This window comes from Rhipicephalus sanguineus, chromosome 8, assembly GCF_013339695.2.
Source record: "Rhipicephalus sanguineus isolate Rsan-2018 chromosome 8, BIME_Rsan_1.4, whole genome shotgun sequence".
In the NCBI taxonomy this organism is placed as follows: Eukaryota; Metazoa; Arthropoda; class Arachnida; order Ixodida; family Ixodidae; genus Rhipicephalus; species Rhipicephalus sanguineus.
Window position 1 is genome coordinate 27,608,529 of NC_051183.1, and position 15,922 is coordinate 27,624,450.

Below are 15,922 nucleotides of genomic sequence, written 5' to 3' on the forward strand. Positions count from 1 at the left end.
TGCAAACATGGACACAAGAAAGAAGTCAGGACACCACAAACGCCGTTTGTGGTGTCCTGACTTCCTTCTTGTGTCCGTGTTTGCACGCCCTGTCTTTTTAGAATGAATACTTACCAACTAGCTCAGCTCTCTGTTATTCTAAACATATGTACTATATTCAAATATATGGAGACATATGGACTGCGTATGGATTCTGTAAGGAAACATGAAATTATTGGAATGGCATACGGTGCGTCTCAATAAGGATTAGGGAGTGCAGTACGTTGTGGCAGCGAATACCAAAAAACTTAGTTCCATAACACAGGGACCATATGGAAACATATCGAATTATTGGAATGGCATACTGAACTTTTCAGTAGGCATTATGGAGTACTACGTTGTGACAGCGAATATAAAAAAACAGTTCCTGAGCACCGGGACCATATGGGGACATATGGCAAGATATGGACTCTATATAGAAGGGAGTACAATACGTTGTGACAGTGAATATAAAAAAAAGTTCCTGAACATATGGAATTTCTTCAGTGCTTAGGCGCAATACATGTACCTTTGAAGCTACAGTTGATCTTTCACGTTTTGTCCGATGGAGCTCCACCTTGAACACTGCAAATCAAAACCTGCAGGTCCTGTGGCAGTCTACAGTTCTACGCTGAAACATAGCGAATCAGTAGTGAGTAATTTACTGGTGACTGCCACTTACTCTTCTTTTTTTTTTGTTCGCGAAGTTTTTAACTTGTTTTCAACATGTCCTCCCGTTTGTGAGAAAGGCATCAAAAATGTAGTCTCGTGTGCCTGGGCATTGATGCTGAATTTGTAATAAAGTATTTGCTACGTGTTCTGTCGTTCATGATGTGTAACAAACGAATTCGCCGGGTGTACCTGAAACCAATTCCTGCATCAAATACAACGCTTATGTATTTACACAACCTAATAATTCCAAAAATGAAGCCAAGGGAAGCATAGGAGACATTAATTGTAGTTTTTAATCGCAGCGTAGTAGTTACGACGTAAGCTGAAATGAATTGGAGCAGTCGAAAAAAACACCGTTGACGTCGGTGGGGCTCGAACCCACAACCTTTGAGTAATGCGTCCGATGACCTAGCAAATTAGCTATGACTTTGGGCGTTCCCCCGTCCACTTCGCTACGTATTTCCGTGTATGTTATTCTGGGAGTGTTAGACAGTGCAACTCGTGGCCCGCGCGGCGTGCGCAGAACAGTCTTTTGCCAAGTGACGCCACCGGGTAAATAGGGTGTGCCGCACTATCCGTGATCAGCGCTCATCGTGGAGGCCACGGCTTGACAATACAGCATCACCTTCAAAATAGGGAAGCAACGCTAGAATCCGAGCTCAGTGGTTCGAACAATGCAGTGTGGCGACCACGCGTCAGTACATGTTTCTATTTAAAATTCTTGCCAACCAATTAGCTACCTCACGAAATGCGGCCGCCGGGACAGGGAATCGAACCCTTGCCCTCGTGATTAGCAGCACAATACGTTAGCCACTAAGACATCACGGTGGGCAGTGTCTCCATTTCATTTAAAACATTTCAGAGCCTATAGAATCCTGCATAATGGGAAGTTCTCGAACAATGAGGAAAATAATTTCGTCTTAAATCAAGCGTTGACTTGACGAGATAAGCGGTGAAGTTATAGACCATGGATCCACCCTAGACCCGTTCTTTATCGCAGGTCTGATGAGCGTCGGTAAATTCTCGGCGCTGGGGAAGAGGGAACAGGGAGCTCTACACACTCGCTAAAGTGACGTCCAGCACGTTGCTTCGCGGCGGGGTGAACGCGATTCTTTTTTTAATAGAATGTAAGCATTACGTCTTCGGCTCGACCACAATTTTCATTTAAAAAATAATCACGTTGGTTGCTGCGCATTGGCGCGCCCTGCGCTGGCGACATTGGCTTTGACAGCAGTGATGCGTGTGAATGTCTAGAATGTCTAGAGCGCCGAAGGCTCACTAAGAAATGGGAACCTATGTAACTGGCCCCACAGTGACGCGGGCCAACCACTGACAATGACGAAACAGCGAGGACCGAAGGCAAAGCGCGAAGCAACATGCTAAATGTTCCCCAGCGCCGCGGACTTACCAACGCCGATTACACCTGTTATTTTTAGCTATGGTATAATTTCGGTACAGCATAGTTCAAGAGATGCGCGATGCTTTATAGATGATCGGCAGCGACCCGCAAACGGAAAGTGATAAGCACTCGTTTTGCACGCGTCTCTCGTTTCCTGCTTTCGTAGCGCTTGTCAACTGCGCGACCGGAGAGCAACGATGCAGCCAGGAGACCTTCGGTTCCTGCTTATCGTTCGTTGCTATGGCAACGGATATCGCACCGCGCCGGCTTCTGTAGTAAGGCCAGCTTGCCGCCTCGAAACATCGCTCCGGCAAAGCAAGGTGGGTGCTGTTTTTTCCCAGTTTCCATTCTGAGATTTCCGTAATTGCCCCTATAGCTATTGTGTATTCTTGTGTTCGACTTCCAGTCGTTTACTAGTTAGGGTAGGGCGCGAAGCCTTCGTTTGACACGCCCAGCGGCAAGTGTATACAAAGGACAAAATTGCAAGAAAGGCCTCGCTATTTCGTTCTGTTGGCACTCGCTGCACACCTTTTCGGGTAAGCCTGCTCGTCGGCATTCATCGCTATTGAAACGAAGACGGAAGTCTTGTCGTTACATTAAGTGTTGCGCAGAGTTCGCGCTTTTGTTGTGTGGGCGTAAACACTTCGAAGTTCCCATCAGTACTCAAGCTGCATAGACTAGGCTTCGCGAGCCAGGCTCCGTTAGTCGCATCATACCGGTCAGTATTCGACGCGTCACTCTCGCGTTCCGCCATGGTCTCACCCACATAAGCAATACGATGTATATACACCCGCCAAATGAGTATTTCTGCTGTGTTAGAGAATGACGCTATTTATCTAGTGGGTAATTGTATTGGTGGCAATGACTACTAAAGTATTTGATCGGAGGCTATGTTTACAGGGAACGCAGGAATATATGTTTTCTTTAAATGTCATGTTCCGTAAACTTTTGCTCTTGGGTGTACGCTCTTCACGCAATGAAACTAGACATCGACACTTTTTACCATGACGACTGGTATGCACAATTGTTCGAGATGACCGCGTCATGTTGATGACCGCGTCATGGCAGCACTTATGTAAGTGTTACAGTCAAAATTACGCCGATATGACGCGATCTGCAGACACCGGAATCAAAAGCACCAGCATTACTTCGCCCTAAATTTTCGCGTTTCAATGCGTGAGCACCGTACATAGTTACTTCCTTAATTTAAAATGTAATTAAATGAAATAAGGTCCCTTAATCTTGCTTTTTTGTTGTTTAGGAAAATGTCCCCTGCAGTTTATGCGGATACGCCTCCAATGATGTGCCCAAGTTTCGAATTCATCGGTTGCCGTATATTTCCTCGTAAAACTCGCACTTTAATAAATCTGCTTCAGGCTGAAAGCTGCATGTCGCTCTAGTTTGATTCAGTCGACGCATTAAATCTTGTTACCAGGTAGCGTCACTCTTGCGAAGCATATTGTTTTCGTAATCTGTGAGCGATCCGGAACTGTCTGCGATAATTTTCGGAGCAAATAGATGCAATTTTCCCTGCGAAAGCTTCGGCGCTGCTTAGCGATGGATTTATAAGTTCCGATCATAAGATTACCTATGCCGTCCTTTCACATACGGTCCATGCTTATAGCTCGTCATTTCTTAACTGGTTCCCAAACTTCTATTAGATAGCTTATAGCAGAAGAATCGAAAGCTGTGCCGTCTGGTGTAAGTTCGTTACCAGATTTCAAAAACTAGCCCAAACACTGACATAGAAATAAGAGTGCAGTGTTGTGTGTTTGTTCTACTTCTGTCCGTGCCGGTTTTCGCGCTGGTTTTTCAAATATGTTCAAAAGCTATTACTACGAAACACTGCGCAAACTAAACACGGACAGGGAAGACACACGCACAATTGCAACTAGCAACTGGAAGTTTATTGAAGGAAAGACAAATATAGATAACAGGAAAAACCACGTGAACCACGTGAATTATTCGCCTCGGTCAGTTAAGCCCATTCTCAATTTTCATTCTTGTCACTCCATGTTAGTAAAGAATGGCATCGCCACATCGTGCTTGGAATCTGCTTTGCGCAAGTCGTGCCCGCATCAAATGCCGGTGGCTTTTGATAACTTTCCTGAAGGAAACTTGGCGTGTCTTAGTGAAAGTTTATTGAATAAACTCAAACAGCAAAGAAAAGGAGGTGGCGACAGGGTGGACACTGATAAAGATATGCCCATCGCCTGCATTCCGTATCTTCCCGCTCTCTTCCACCGTATCAAAAAGGTGGGAAGCCGGTATGGTGTTAAGGTGGTTTTTTTCTTCTAGGAACAAGTTGGGCCGAGTCTGCGCATCAGTAGATAGGAAAGTAGAAGGCAAAGGGAAAAAGTGGAGTGGATGTGAAGTCAATCATCGGGAGGGGTTAGTTGAATGCAGCAAGGGTGTTGTCCTTATCCTTTGTCTTGCGGAAATGCTATATCGGGCAAACCGGGATGTGTTTGAACAATCGTCTAATGGATCACAGGGCTTCGCTGAAGGCTCAGCCTTCGTCAAATTTGTGCTTGCATTGCAAAGTTTGCAAATGTCACCCGTTGCTGCATGAAACAAAGCTGCTGCCTCGGCATTGATATAGGACAGCGCGAGAAGTGGCTGAGGCATTTTATATCCACAAGTAGGGCAGCATGCGCGTTGCCAGGTCATCGGTTACGTTACACAAACCAGAGATAGATTATCTGTATTAACGTCTTGAATTGGGCTTTTTTATACATACATACTGCGTTATCGCTGCGCAAATATGAAATGTTGTACTTTTCAAAACGCTGATTTGGCAATTTTACAGCGCTATCTTGTTCCCCGATGTATATACTGATTGTGTTTCCCCTGTATATATTGACGTGCAAACGCAATAAGATATGTTTGTTAGTCAGCGCCGCGTTTGTGTCCTCTCGTCTTCGTCCTCTTCTAGCGCTGTTTCTCCGTAAAAAAAAAAAAAAAAGATTATCTAACCGCCAACCTCTAATCGTTCACGTGGTTTTTCCTGTTATTTATATTTGTGTTTCCTTCAATAAACTTTCAGTTGCTATTCTGCGCTTGTGCGTGAGCTATTCGTATATCTTGTGAACACAATATGCGAATATAGTCGCGTCGAATGAATGTGACACGTAAACACCTACATGCTTTTATTTATAAAACATTACGGCACATTCCTTTCGATATATTTTCCATGATTCGCATTAAAGAAATGTCGTGGGAGGGAGGGAGGGGGTGGGGGATGCTCTAGACTAGTAGTATACCGCTAGAATGAACCTCGCGTACACAAAGTTGCGAATTTTTTATAAAAAAGTGCAGATTTATTTTCTCTACCTGACTCTCCCCGCACAGTGAACTGTTAGTCCGTCTGGCTCCTGGAAAGGGCGGGAAATACATCGACCAGCAAGTGTCACATAATCATCTAGCATAGATTTCTGCCGTAGCGCGTGCTTCCAGGTGTTGTTATTAACTAAATCAAGTCAACGGTGTTAACACTTGCGAGGACAGTGCACTTGTCTTAAATGTTTTTTTTTTTCTAGAACGCCACTTCTCGTTCGGTGACTCCTCGTCACTCCGATTAGAAACAGTCGCGTCACGAAGCACTTACGCGCACTTTCTGCAGAGTCATGCTGGACGTCGTGCTGCTCCGGGACTTTGAGGACGGTGTTCCCAAGGATTTCCGGGTCGCTTTCTGCCACGCCTTACCGCAGGATGCGCTGTGCGTACTGTGTGAAAACGTGTCGGCCCGTCTGTACAGGGATCCCCTGGGACACGGTTACTGCCATTCCTGTCGTGAAATGTGTAAGCGTGAAGATATGTTCGACTGTGCTACTTGCGGTGAGAAGTGGCACATTGCCCAGGTAAGCAAAAGGAGTCCCCCTGCCTTCTCCTTTTGTTTTCCTCCTTGGAGGGTTGAAAGAAAACTGGGCGTGTGCAACTACCCGGCCAATTTAATCTATCTATCTATCTATCTATCTATCTATCTATCTGTCTGTCTGTCTGTCTGTCTGTCTGTCTGTCTGTCTGTCTGTCTGTCTGTCTGTCTGTCTGTCTGTCTGTGTCTGTCTGTCTGTCTGTCTGTCTGTCTGTCTGTCTGTCTGTCTGTCTGTCTGTCTGTCTGTCTGTCTGTCTGCTGTCTGTCGTCTGTCTGTCTGTCTGTCTGTCGTCTGTCTGTCTGTCTGTCCTGTCTGTCTGTCGTCTGTCTGTCTGTCTGTCTGTCTGTCTGTCAATGCATTATTAGAAAGCCGTGCAATATATGACATATATGACAAACTGCTCGCACATTACGTAAGGGCTGCAACTTACTGTTGTTTCAGCTTACAGTTGAAGAAAACTCAAATGGACAGAGCATGTTGCAATTTACCAGTACTCTTATCTAAAACTTAATACCCAATGATAATAAACTGGCACTTAATTTCACTCCATCTATGCTATGATGAAAATGCTTTACACTATGAACACTCGATCGTTTTTGAGGCAGCCGTCATATTTCGCCGGCTGTGGAAAGCCAATACGTTTTCATAGCTGCCTAGTACTCCTCCCAATAAGTTTCGAAAGGTCGCTAACAAGCTCTCACTTTCAAACCTTTTGGAAGTGTAACCCAGCTCACCTTTTGATGACAATTTCTTGATGCGAAGAACTCCTCATAGCAGTGATCTTCTTTTTTTAAGGTGAAGCGAGAACAATCTGTACACGAAGCGATATGGAATGCTCGAGTTATCTGTCCCAAGAGCAGACCAGATGAACCTGTGAAGATCCCCTTTATTGCTCTAAAGGTAAGATGTACTTAAAATTGAATTGATTCTTTTGCCAAATTAAGACTGCAGAGCCTATCTGCATGAACTGTCCCCTTTTTTTATTTTTGTATAACAAAATGACACATTCCATGCCGCATTAATCCTAACGGATAAGGAAGCGTACTTATCATGCAACGGCCAGAGGGTGCCCCCAATGGCGCACCAAGGGGGGGTGGCTTCACTCCCACCCCGAATTTTTTAAAATTTTTTGTGTCTCTATATGCTCGCACACGTAACAATGTGCGCACGAACATATATAAAGTATACCTGGACCTGCCGCGAGGAAACGGCGCAATAAGCTGCTGTGTGAAGGCACATGCGCCAGACGTCGACGCCTCGGCACAAGGGAAGTCCCTGTGAACGGGTCCTAACGAGGACGCTAAACAACTCTAACACGACTCATCTAACACGAATCTAAATTGAATTATGAATATGCTATGTCGCTGTGTTGTCTCGTGCACTTACAGAGAACCACATAATTCGCTGTGCGAGATACCATTCTCGTTACCGCATGAGAAACCTGTTTCACTTCGTAATTTTTTCGTTCGTATCCAATTTGTTCGTGACTGTGGCTTAACGACGAGATGTTATCACGTTTCCTGGGATGGTCATGTGACGTTACTCTTCCAACAATACCGAAGCTTGAGTTCCGACTTGCTTCACTCGAAAAACAAACAAAATGTAGTTTAATTCGTGTATTTTTTTTTCAGGCCCACCTCAAGAATTGCTCTTGCAATGTTGCCGAGCGAGCTCCAACGGCCAAAATGTGGTCCTCTGACTCGGTAATTAGTATTTCCTTTAATCGTGGGCAGCAACGGCGCGATGGACATTTTTAATATTTTAGCATGTTAGCCGTATAATTTCTACACGTCTAATGCAGACAGTTTTCGTTTCCTTGCCCATTTCGGCATATTTAAGTGGCCGTTCATAAGAACCTTTAGGTAGTGTACATTTGAAATTAGGGGACATAATCTTTTGGTCGGGCATGCGAAATAACTCGAAAGATATTCAAAACAGCGCAGCTGTGTGTGGGTCTCTGAATTTGCGTGAAGACGATTATGTACGCTGTTAGGTAGGCTCCTTAATCTGTCAAATTTTGTCATTACAATTTTATTTTTCATTCAACACCGGAATGAATACACTTTTGCCAGGTTTCGCAAGCGTTTCTATCAGGAAAGCAACAACGCGCTGTTTTCCATGGCGATCCGCAAGATGAAAGCACCTATTCGAAGGTAAAAAAAAAAAGTTTGAAATTTCTTAAAGCAAATGTCACAACGTAAAACAAATTAACATGTCCAATCTATCATACTGTGTCGTTCGCACTTTCTGCGTCATCGCACAATCGGACGCTCACATATTTGTCCGCTTTCGATACAGCATCTGTCAGGAAAGGAACAAAGCTCTGTTCGCTCTGGAGAGCCTCAAGGAGAAAGCAAGAGTTCCAAGGTAAGAATAACAAGAAGGGTAAAAAACGCATTCCACAAGTGCGTCCAATTATGTGTTACTCAGTGACATTAGCTTGCGACATCCGGAAGACTCATTCCCGAAATAATCGCGTACACAATCCTGGAAGTCGTGAGTCGCCAATCGGGACTCTGTATTTGGAGTATAGCAGCGTCTCAACGGGTGTTATGCATCCTAGAACAAATAGGTCGCCGGTTCGATTGGCGGCCACATTCCAACTGAGGTGGAAAATGAATGTTTTACAGAACGACATAAAGTTGGCATAGTTGATAGCAATTTTTTTTTATTGAAGTAATGAATAGGAGGGGTTGGTGCCATTATGGTGGCACAGGCTACTCCTCGCTTAGCAGAGACAATATGTAGCAATAGATGATGATGATGATGGTAATAATAATAATAATATTATTATTATTATTATTAATAATAATAATATTACACAGCCGAATATAAGATGTGCAAATGCAGTGCAATCGAACACCACATGAGCCTCTTGTAGTCGAGCACAAGATCAAATAGGTAAAATAAGTTCATACGTATTCGCAATGCCCACGAACTATAGGTGGCGCGCCGTTCGATTCAAGATGGCGTCCGGAGGAGGGTCACCCCGTTTCTTAGCATGGGAACCGATAGGACGTGCAGAGGTATGGCCCGCGCCACTTTCACTGAATGAAGCCATGAGCTGCACTGAAATGGATATGAGACCAAAATACATTCCCAAACCTTGGAAAGTGCCAAGTGCTCGCCACCTAATTATCTGCTGCGGTGTGAAAGGTTATATTTCAGCTCCGTTACCGTGCATCAACGATGCTTTGCGAAATCCTGGGTGTGCTACAGAAGACTGCAAACTGAACGGCACTCCGAGGTAGTACGTACTGAGCCTGCCTAACGGATTTGGCGCAGTAGTAGGCCGCAGCGAGTAGCGCCATCGCTGCTGCACGGGACCATATGTCTAACGTGTTGATCGTTTCCAAACGTATAATACGCCGTCGTCGTTACTTGAGCAGTCAGGAACGATGAGTTACTTCGTCAACGGAACACAAGCATCCAACGTCCAGTTCAGTAGCGCTAGTGTCAGTCATGCTCAGCCGTGTGCAATTCACTTCACTGGGATGTTGCAGGTTCGATCAGCACAATCCAAAAACTAATATCGAAGAGAATGCACACGTATGCTTTCCGTAACATGGAAGAATTCGACGTTGCGAAATTCGTCGAACAACAATGCAGTTCGGAAGGTACCGCTGAAATACTGGAGAAGTTAGCCGAGAGGCGTGGATTGTGGCCGTGACGGCGCGTTTCATTGCTCTAACCATAACTGCGCTACATGCAATGCGCAAGAAAAACTATGATTTTATTTTGATCTCGCTCAAGGATATTATACATTAAATACAATCAGTTACTTACGAGCGTGAAAAAACATGAACGCACGAGGGGACGTGAAGTGCAACTCGCTCCTCGTTAGTTAGCAGCTGATTGTTCATCGTCGCTGTCACTCTCGGTGCTTTCACAACCTTCTATATCCAGTGAAAAATCCTCGTCGTCAAGATGGTTTCTTTGAACTGGAAGCAATCTGAAGAATTTCCACCGCTGAACATCTTCGACCACTCCGGGTCACCATGTTTACAATTAGACGTGTGGGCGCGGAGAACATTTTGCTTTCAAACCGGTCAACAAGCAACTCACTTGCAGTGTACTGCCACCTATCAACAAACGTACAAAAACAAGCAGCGCAGCGCTGGCTATGAAACCAACATGCTGGTGACGGACGGCGTTGAGAGCGTTCGCTCCACGAAAGGCGTGGAGTGGACGCTTCCTCGAATGACTGAAACGTCGCTCGCACGACTCATAACAGCGTTTTCCTGACAAAGGATAGAGGCCTTATTTTTTATGTATCGCCAACTTAAGACTGCTCAGTTGTAGAAGAGCACATCGCGAGCCCGTGTGACCTCCCGTGTACAATGTTATGGGATTCATGCACTACAAAAACACTGACGAGGGCTATATGCAAGTAAAACTGTTTCAACTGAAAATGTCAGACGATAACATTTAACTAACCTACGTGGCTACAGAAAACCTCGCGATGCTTATATGTGTATGCTTTGGGCTATCATTGAAAGCGCGAGTTGCCACGTACGTTTACGAAAATTTCGCGTCTCGCAAGAACGAATCAGATTTCTCGTGTCACGGAGGGCCCGATTAGTTCACTGATGCAGGAAACATGCAAAGTCGTTGTGTTCCTTTCTTGCCAACACGTTAACACTGAGCCAGCCGAACAAGGGAGCGACAGCGTAGTGCTGCCATTTTGTCTTCTACTAACCCTCCTCGAGCGAGAGGACGCTCCTGAATTCAGTTTGGTGGCGCGGCAGTCCATGGACATTGCGAATACACAAGTAGTCGAGCACAAGTTCAAATAGGTAAAATAGTGTCATGTGTGGACGTCCAGACTCAGATATTCTGTATGACTTATACACAGGAAAACACACTAAGACAAATAATTACACATAATATAAAACACACGACCATAACATTATACATTTGCTTCAGTATTAAGAGGAAGGAAACACCATCGCAACATTGTGTACGTTAATATTTCCATAAAATATTTGATTCTTCAAGAAGCTTCTTGAAGGCGACAAGCGCTGTTTCCTGAAGACCCGCTGTTGGTCATGGACTTAGTGTTTTCTTTGCAGTGAATGGTCTTCTACCTAAAAGCAACAAACTTGCTCGTGATATCTTTCGTGGGGAATCGTATGTCTCGCACTCTGGGAGTGGATTATGTACGTCTTCGTCTAGGTGGCCGCAAGAGCACTCAGGACTAGAAGCACGCTTTATCCTGCATAGGAAGTGTCGCGCAAATGATGTACAGTGCAAAGCCGCAGGCGGTGAACTAATGTTTCGAATTTTCTATTTTTCCTCAAATCCGATAAAATGGTTAGTTTTTTGCAAGGGTCTAGTAATTATAAGTACGAACTTTTAGATTGTTGATAGAACCATTTGTCTTTGGTGATACTACAGGATATCTGTGTCAGGAGGACGCGGATTTCATTGCGTGAAAGAGCAAGAAATTGTCTCTGCGTTATTGTGAATCCGACTTGCAGCTGCGTCCGCTGCAGTGTTTCCTGGAACGTTGCAGTGGTCTGGTATCTATCAAAATACAATCATGTGGTTCATTGCACTTTGCACTTCCTTTTGCGTGTTTTTTTATAGTGTGGTATAACAATTAAAGAAGACTTTAGATCATTTTTCATTGCTTTTTAGCGATGCGAGAGGGGCCTGCGAATCGCTACGAATGACCCAATTTTGTCTGACTGATGTTATAAAGCGCGACGCGGATAGAATTGCAGTTCTGCAACAGTAGAAGACGTCACTAGATATATTTTAAATGTTTGCTCTGTTGCCAAATGTGCAATGACAAAAGCTGGAGAGGAGGAATTTGTATGACAAGCACCGTCTGTATACACATGAATATACTGCGGATATAGGGTATAAATTTGTAATAGTGCCAGCTGCTGTGCGACTGTCATGAACATGTCCCTATTAGATATTATATCCTTCTACCGATAGCAGAATTTCGGTCTTGATAGCATCCAAGGAGGGTAATTGTTATCAACTGTGTTTAATTCAAAGCTCGGTAATAATGTTCTCTGTTCTTGAACAGTGCTGTGTAGCTTGCATTTATTTCTTTCGCCAAGTGCAAGGTCCAATGGATACTTTTCGTGCTGAGCTAAAATTCGGTAAACATGGCGACAAGTTTCGACCGTTCGTATGCCGGAAAATGGCGGTGGTGGTGGTGGTTTCTTTATTGCTCACAGAACAAACAAAAAAAATAATAAAGAGGGGACCAGTACGAAGACTAGTTGCGCTATTTCAGAGGAGGTCGGCGGGGATCCCTTGGGATACCGCAGCCTCCACCGCGCGCTGGATGAGCCGGCGTTGGTCTTCTGGCTCGGAGGTACGCAAGAGGGACTCCCACGACTCTGGAGTGTTTGTGTTGTCTGTGTTGTAGTGCGTGCACGTCCACACCATATGTATGAGTGTCGCCGGATATGAGCAATGTTTGCACCTTGGCGCTATCCGTTCCGGAAAAATTCTGCTGTATAAGAGGGGGTGTGGGAAGCTGCCTGTCTGTAGTTTGCGCCATTGGACGGCCTCACGTCTTGTTAGATCGTGGTGTGCAGGGGGGTATACGCATCTTCCGAGTCGGTAATACTGGAGGATGTCCGTATAAGTGGTGAGTAGTGAGTCGCGCGGCATAGTTGTATCAGGGGAAGCGGCGCGGTGAACCCTACACTCGGCTCGGCAGCTAAGATCTCGGGCGAGTGTGTGCACCTGGGCGTTTCCGCTCAACGACTCGTGGGCTGGAGCCCAACGGAGTAAACGGGATGTAGAAGAGGGGGAGCAGAATTTATAATGTGTAATGCCTGGCGGCAGATGCGGCCGGCATCGTACTTGCGGATGGCTTGTTGAGAGTTACTGATGACAACTTTGGTAGTAGGGTCAGCTAGCGCAAGCGCGATGGCAACCTCTTCTGCTGCGGTGACCGTTTCTGTTTTGCGAATGCTGCATGCTGTGTACCAGCTACGGTAGGGGGCGAGGGCCACCGCCACCATCGCTGGCTTCGAGGGGTGGTAAGAGGCGTCCGTATACGTGACGTCCGGACGTCCGCTGAAGCGCTTCTCGAACTGAAGTGCCCGGTCGGCCCGTCTCTCGGCGTGGTGTTCCGGATGCATCCGCTTGGGAATGGGAGGGATGCAGAGACTTCGACGATATTCTGTTGTGAGGTCTGCATAGTTGGGGGCCGCCCTCGTTGGTGAGATCCCAATTTGGTGCAGTATCGCTCGGCCGGCGTGTGTGAGTGACAGCCGCTCCTATTGGGCGGTGAGGGTAGCTTCAATCAGCTCGCTCACTGTGTTGGTGATGCCGAGAGCCATAAGCTTGTGAGTGGCTGTGGACATGGGAAGACTCAGGGCCGTTTTGTATGCTTTACGAAGTGTCGCCTCTAGCCGTTCGCTTTCGGCGCGGGTGAGACGTAGGTAAGGTGCAGAGTAGGTGATGCGGGAGCAGATGAAGGCTTGGACGAGGCGCAGGAGGTTGGACTCTCGCATACCTCGGTGTTTGTTGGAGACTCGCTTGAGAAGGCGTCCGATTTGTACAACCGACTGGTCGATGCGTTGGAGCGAAATAGTATTGCTGCCGTTTGCCTGTAAGTGCAGGCCTAGAATCCTGATGTGATCCGTTCGAGGGATGGGGTTACCTTGGACCTGGAGGTTCATCTCAGGAAGTACCTTTGGTGCACGTCGTCCTGGGGACGGGATGATGATGTACAGCGGTGAGCACTGTTAGGGTGAACACGCGAGCGCGTGGCCGACGGCACTATCAGCGCCGCGTAACAGCCATCGTTGGAAACATTGCACATGTGCAGCATGTGCTTTGCGATACACTCTTTCCACCACACGCACTGCGTCATAGATATGCTTGTTCGGCATACGCTTGTGCGCGCGCGGTGGAAAGAGTATTTCGTAGAACGCATGATGCGCATGCGCAATGTTTCCACCGATGACCGTTACGCGGCGCCGACAGAGCCGTCGGCCACGCGCTCGCGTGTTCACCCTAAGAGTGCTCACCGCTGTACTCTGACTTAGTCGCCGAACAGCTAAGGCCAACTGTATCGAGGTACCTACCGACACGATCGATGGCGGTCTGGAGAGCCTCGTCGATCTGGCCGTCGCTGCCCTGCGTGATCCAAAGAGTCAGATCGTCAGCATACAGGCTGTGGTGTAATTTGGGGATGTCAGCCAGAAGCTTAGGTAGTCCTATCAGTGCGACGTTAAAAAGCAGCGGTGACAGAACGGAGTCTTGCGGTGTGCCGCGGTTGCCAGGAGAGACGATGCAGGAATTTGCCGTGCCGACGCCCAGTTTTTTTTCGGTCGGTGAGAAAGTCTCGCACGTATGCATACGTACGATGTCCGACGCCAAGGGTCTGTAGTTGTCGAAGAATCGCTTCGTGGAGGACGTTGTCGAAAGCCTTGGCAACATCGAGACCAACAATGACTTTTGTGTCAAGGGTGCGTTGCATGAAGACCTGGTGAAAAAGAAGCATAACGTCCGGCGCTGCTAGATGAGGGCGAAAGCTGAACATCGTGTCTGGTAGGAGGTGGTTCTTCGAGGTAGCGAAGGAGTCTAGTCTGGATCACGCGTTCCATCAACTTCCCCACACAGGAAGTGATAGAGATGGGGCGGAGGTTGGCCAAGGTGGGTAGTTTTCCCGGCTTAGGAATAAAGACTAGATTGGCGCACTTCCATTCTTTCGGAATGGTACCGCTGGCCCAGCATTCTTGAAGGTAGTCGGTGAGGGCATGAATAGAGGCGTCGTCTAGATTCCTAAGCATTGTGTTAGAAAAGCGGTCGGGGCCTGCTGCTGAGTTGGTTTTAAGGCGATTAAGTTCTGCTCGGACTTCATCTAAAGTGATCGGAGCGTCTAAGGTAGGATTGTCCGAACCCTGATAAAAGGGGAGGCTGGTTGCTGGTTCGGGCCTGAATGTAGGTGTCAATTAGCTCTTGTTTGAGCTCATCTGGTGTGCCAGGATACAAGTGGAAGATTCGCTCTAGCTGTTGGCGTGCTTGGAGCTTTCCTCCAGCTGGTTCCAGCAGGTGTCTGAGAAGGCTCCACGTATTTCGAGTGTTAAGGGTCTTGTTCATTTGGCAACAAATGTTGTACCAGCTCTGCCGGGTGAGTTCGATTGCGTAGTTCTCTTGTTTGTGTGGGCGCGCGCCAGCCGACGGCGGATATCGCGGTCCCATTTTCGAGTGGACAGCAGGGCCTCGAGCGACTTCATGCGCTTCCAGAGATGGGCGTAGTAACGGTCGCAGTAAGGGACTGTGTCTTCCACGTCGACCGTTTGCGTGGCGTCCGCCATTTGTTTGACAATTTCGGTTGTCCATGCGTTGATGTTCGTAATGATGGGAGGCGCGTCCTGCCCTTTCCTGTGTGCGCGAAAAAGGTCCCAGTCTATCACCTTAGCCGGCCGTGTACGTTGCCTCGTGGGCTCTTTTATCACGATCTCGAGCATGAAGTGATCGCTTCCAAAATTTTCGTTAGTATGACACCAAGAAGCTTCGACTCCGGAGCTCGTAAAGGCGAGATCTGGCGTTGTGTCTCGGTGTAGGCCCGAACCGAGCCTAGTGGGGTAGGAGACATCTGTGATAAGGGTGAGCTGGTGGGTATGCCAGTCATTCCAGAGGCGTCTGCCCTTGGCCGAGTCGTAGTGGTAGCCCCAAGCGCGATGATGCGCATTGAAGTCACCGATGATAAGGAGAGGCTGCCCTTGCGCTAGCTCCTGGGCACTGAGGAAAAGGGGTCCGAAAACGTCTTTACGGGCCCGTGGAGGGCTGTAGACATTAAGCACAAACAAACTAGTGCGAAGATTGCGCCCGGCTCGAGGTAATACTTCTAACGATACGTGTTCGTGGAAGGTAGGATCCAAATTATGCTGCAGGACCGTGAGGTTACGTTTGACGAGGGTGGCTACTTGAGGCTTTACTCGTTCTGAAAAGTATGTTGTGAAACCGGCAAGTT

The 15,922-nt window shown here is 46.9% G+C and overlaps 1 protein-coding gene and 1 pseudogene across 1 annotated transcript in view; one reads left to right on the forward strand and one right to left on the reverse strand.

The window, feature by feature from the left end:
• Positions 1-2,603: 2,603 nt before the first annotated feature.
• The window catches only part of LOC119401587 (uncharacterized), a 33,534-nt gene continuing 20,215 nt past the window's right edge, over positions 2,604-15,922 (forward strand). Inside the window, exons 1-5 of the mRNA XM_049418797.1 lie at positions 2,604-2,625; positions 5,712-5,949; positions 6,760-6,864; positions 7,596-7,667; positions 8,263-8,331. Of these exons, the coding sequence (XP_049274754.1) occupies positions 5,716-5,949; positions 6,760-6,864; positions 7,596-7,667; positions 8,263-8,331 (480 nt within the window). The 5' untranslated portion in view covers positions 2,604-2,625; positions 5,712-5,715. The remainder of the gene's footprint in view (positions 2,626-5,711; positions 5,950-6,759; positions 6,865-7,595; positions 7,668-8,262; positions 8,332-15,922) is intronic.
• LOC119401586 (uncharacterized) lies at positions 12,181-14,712 on the reverse strand (annotated as a pseudogene).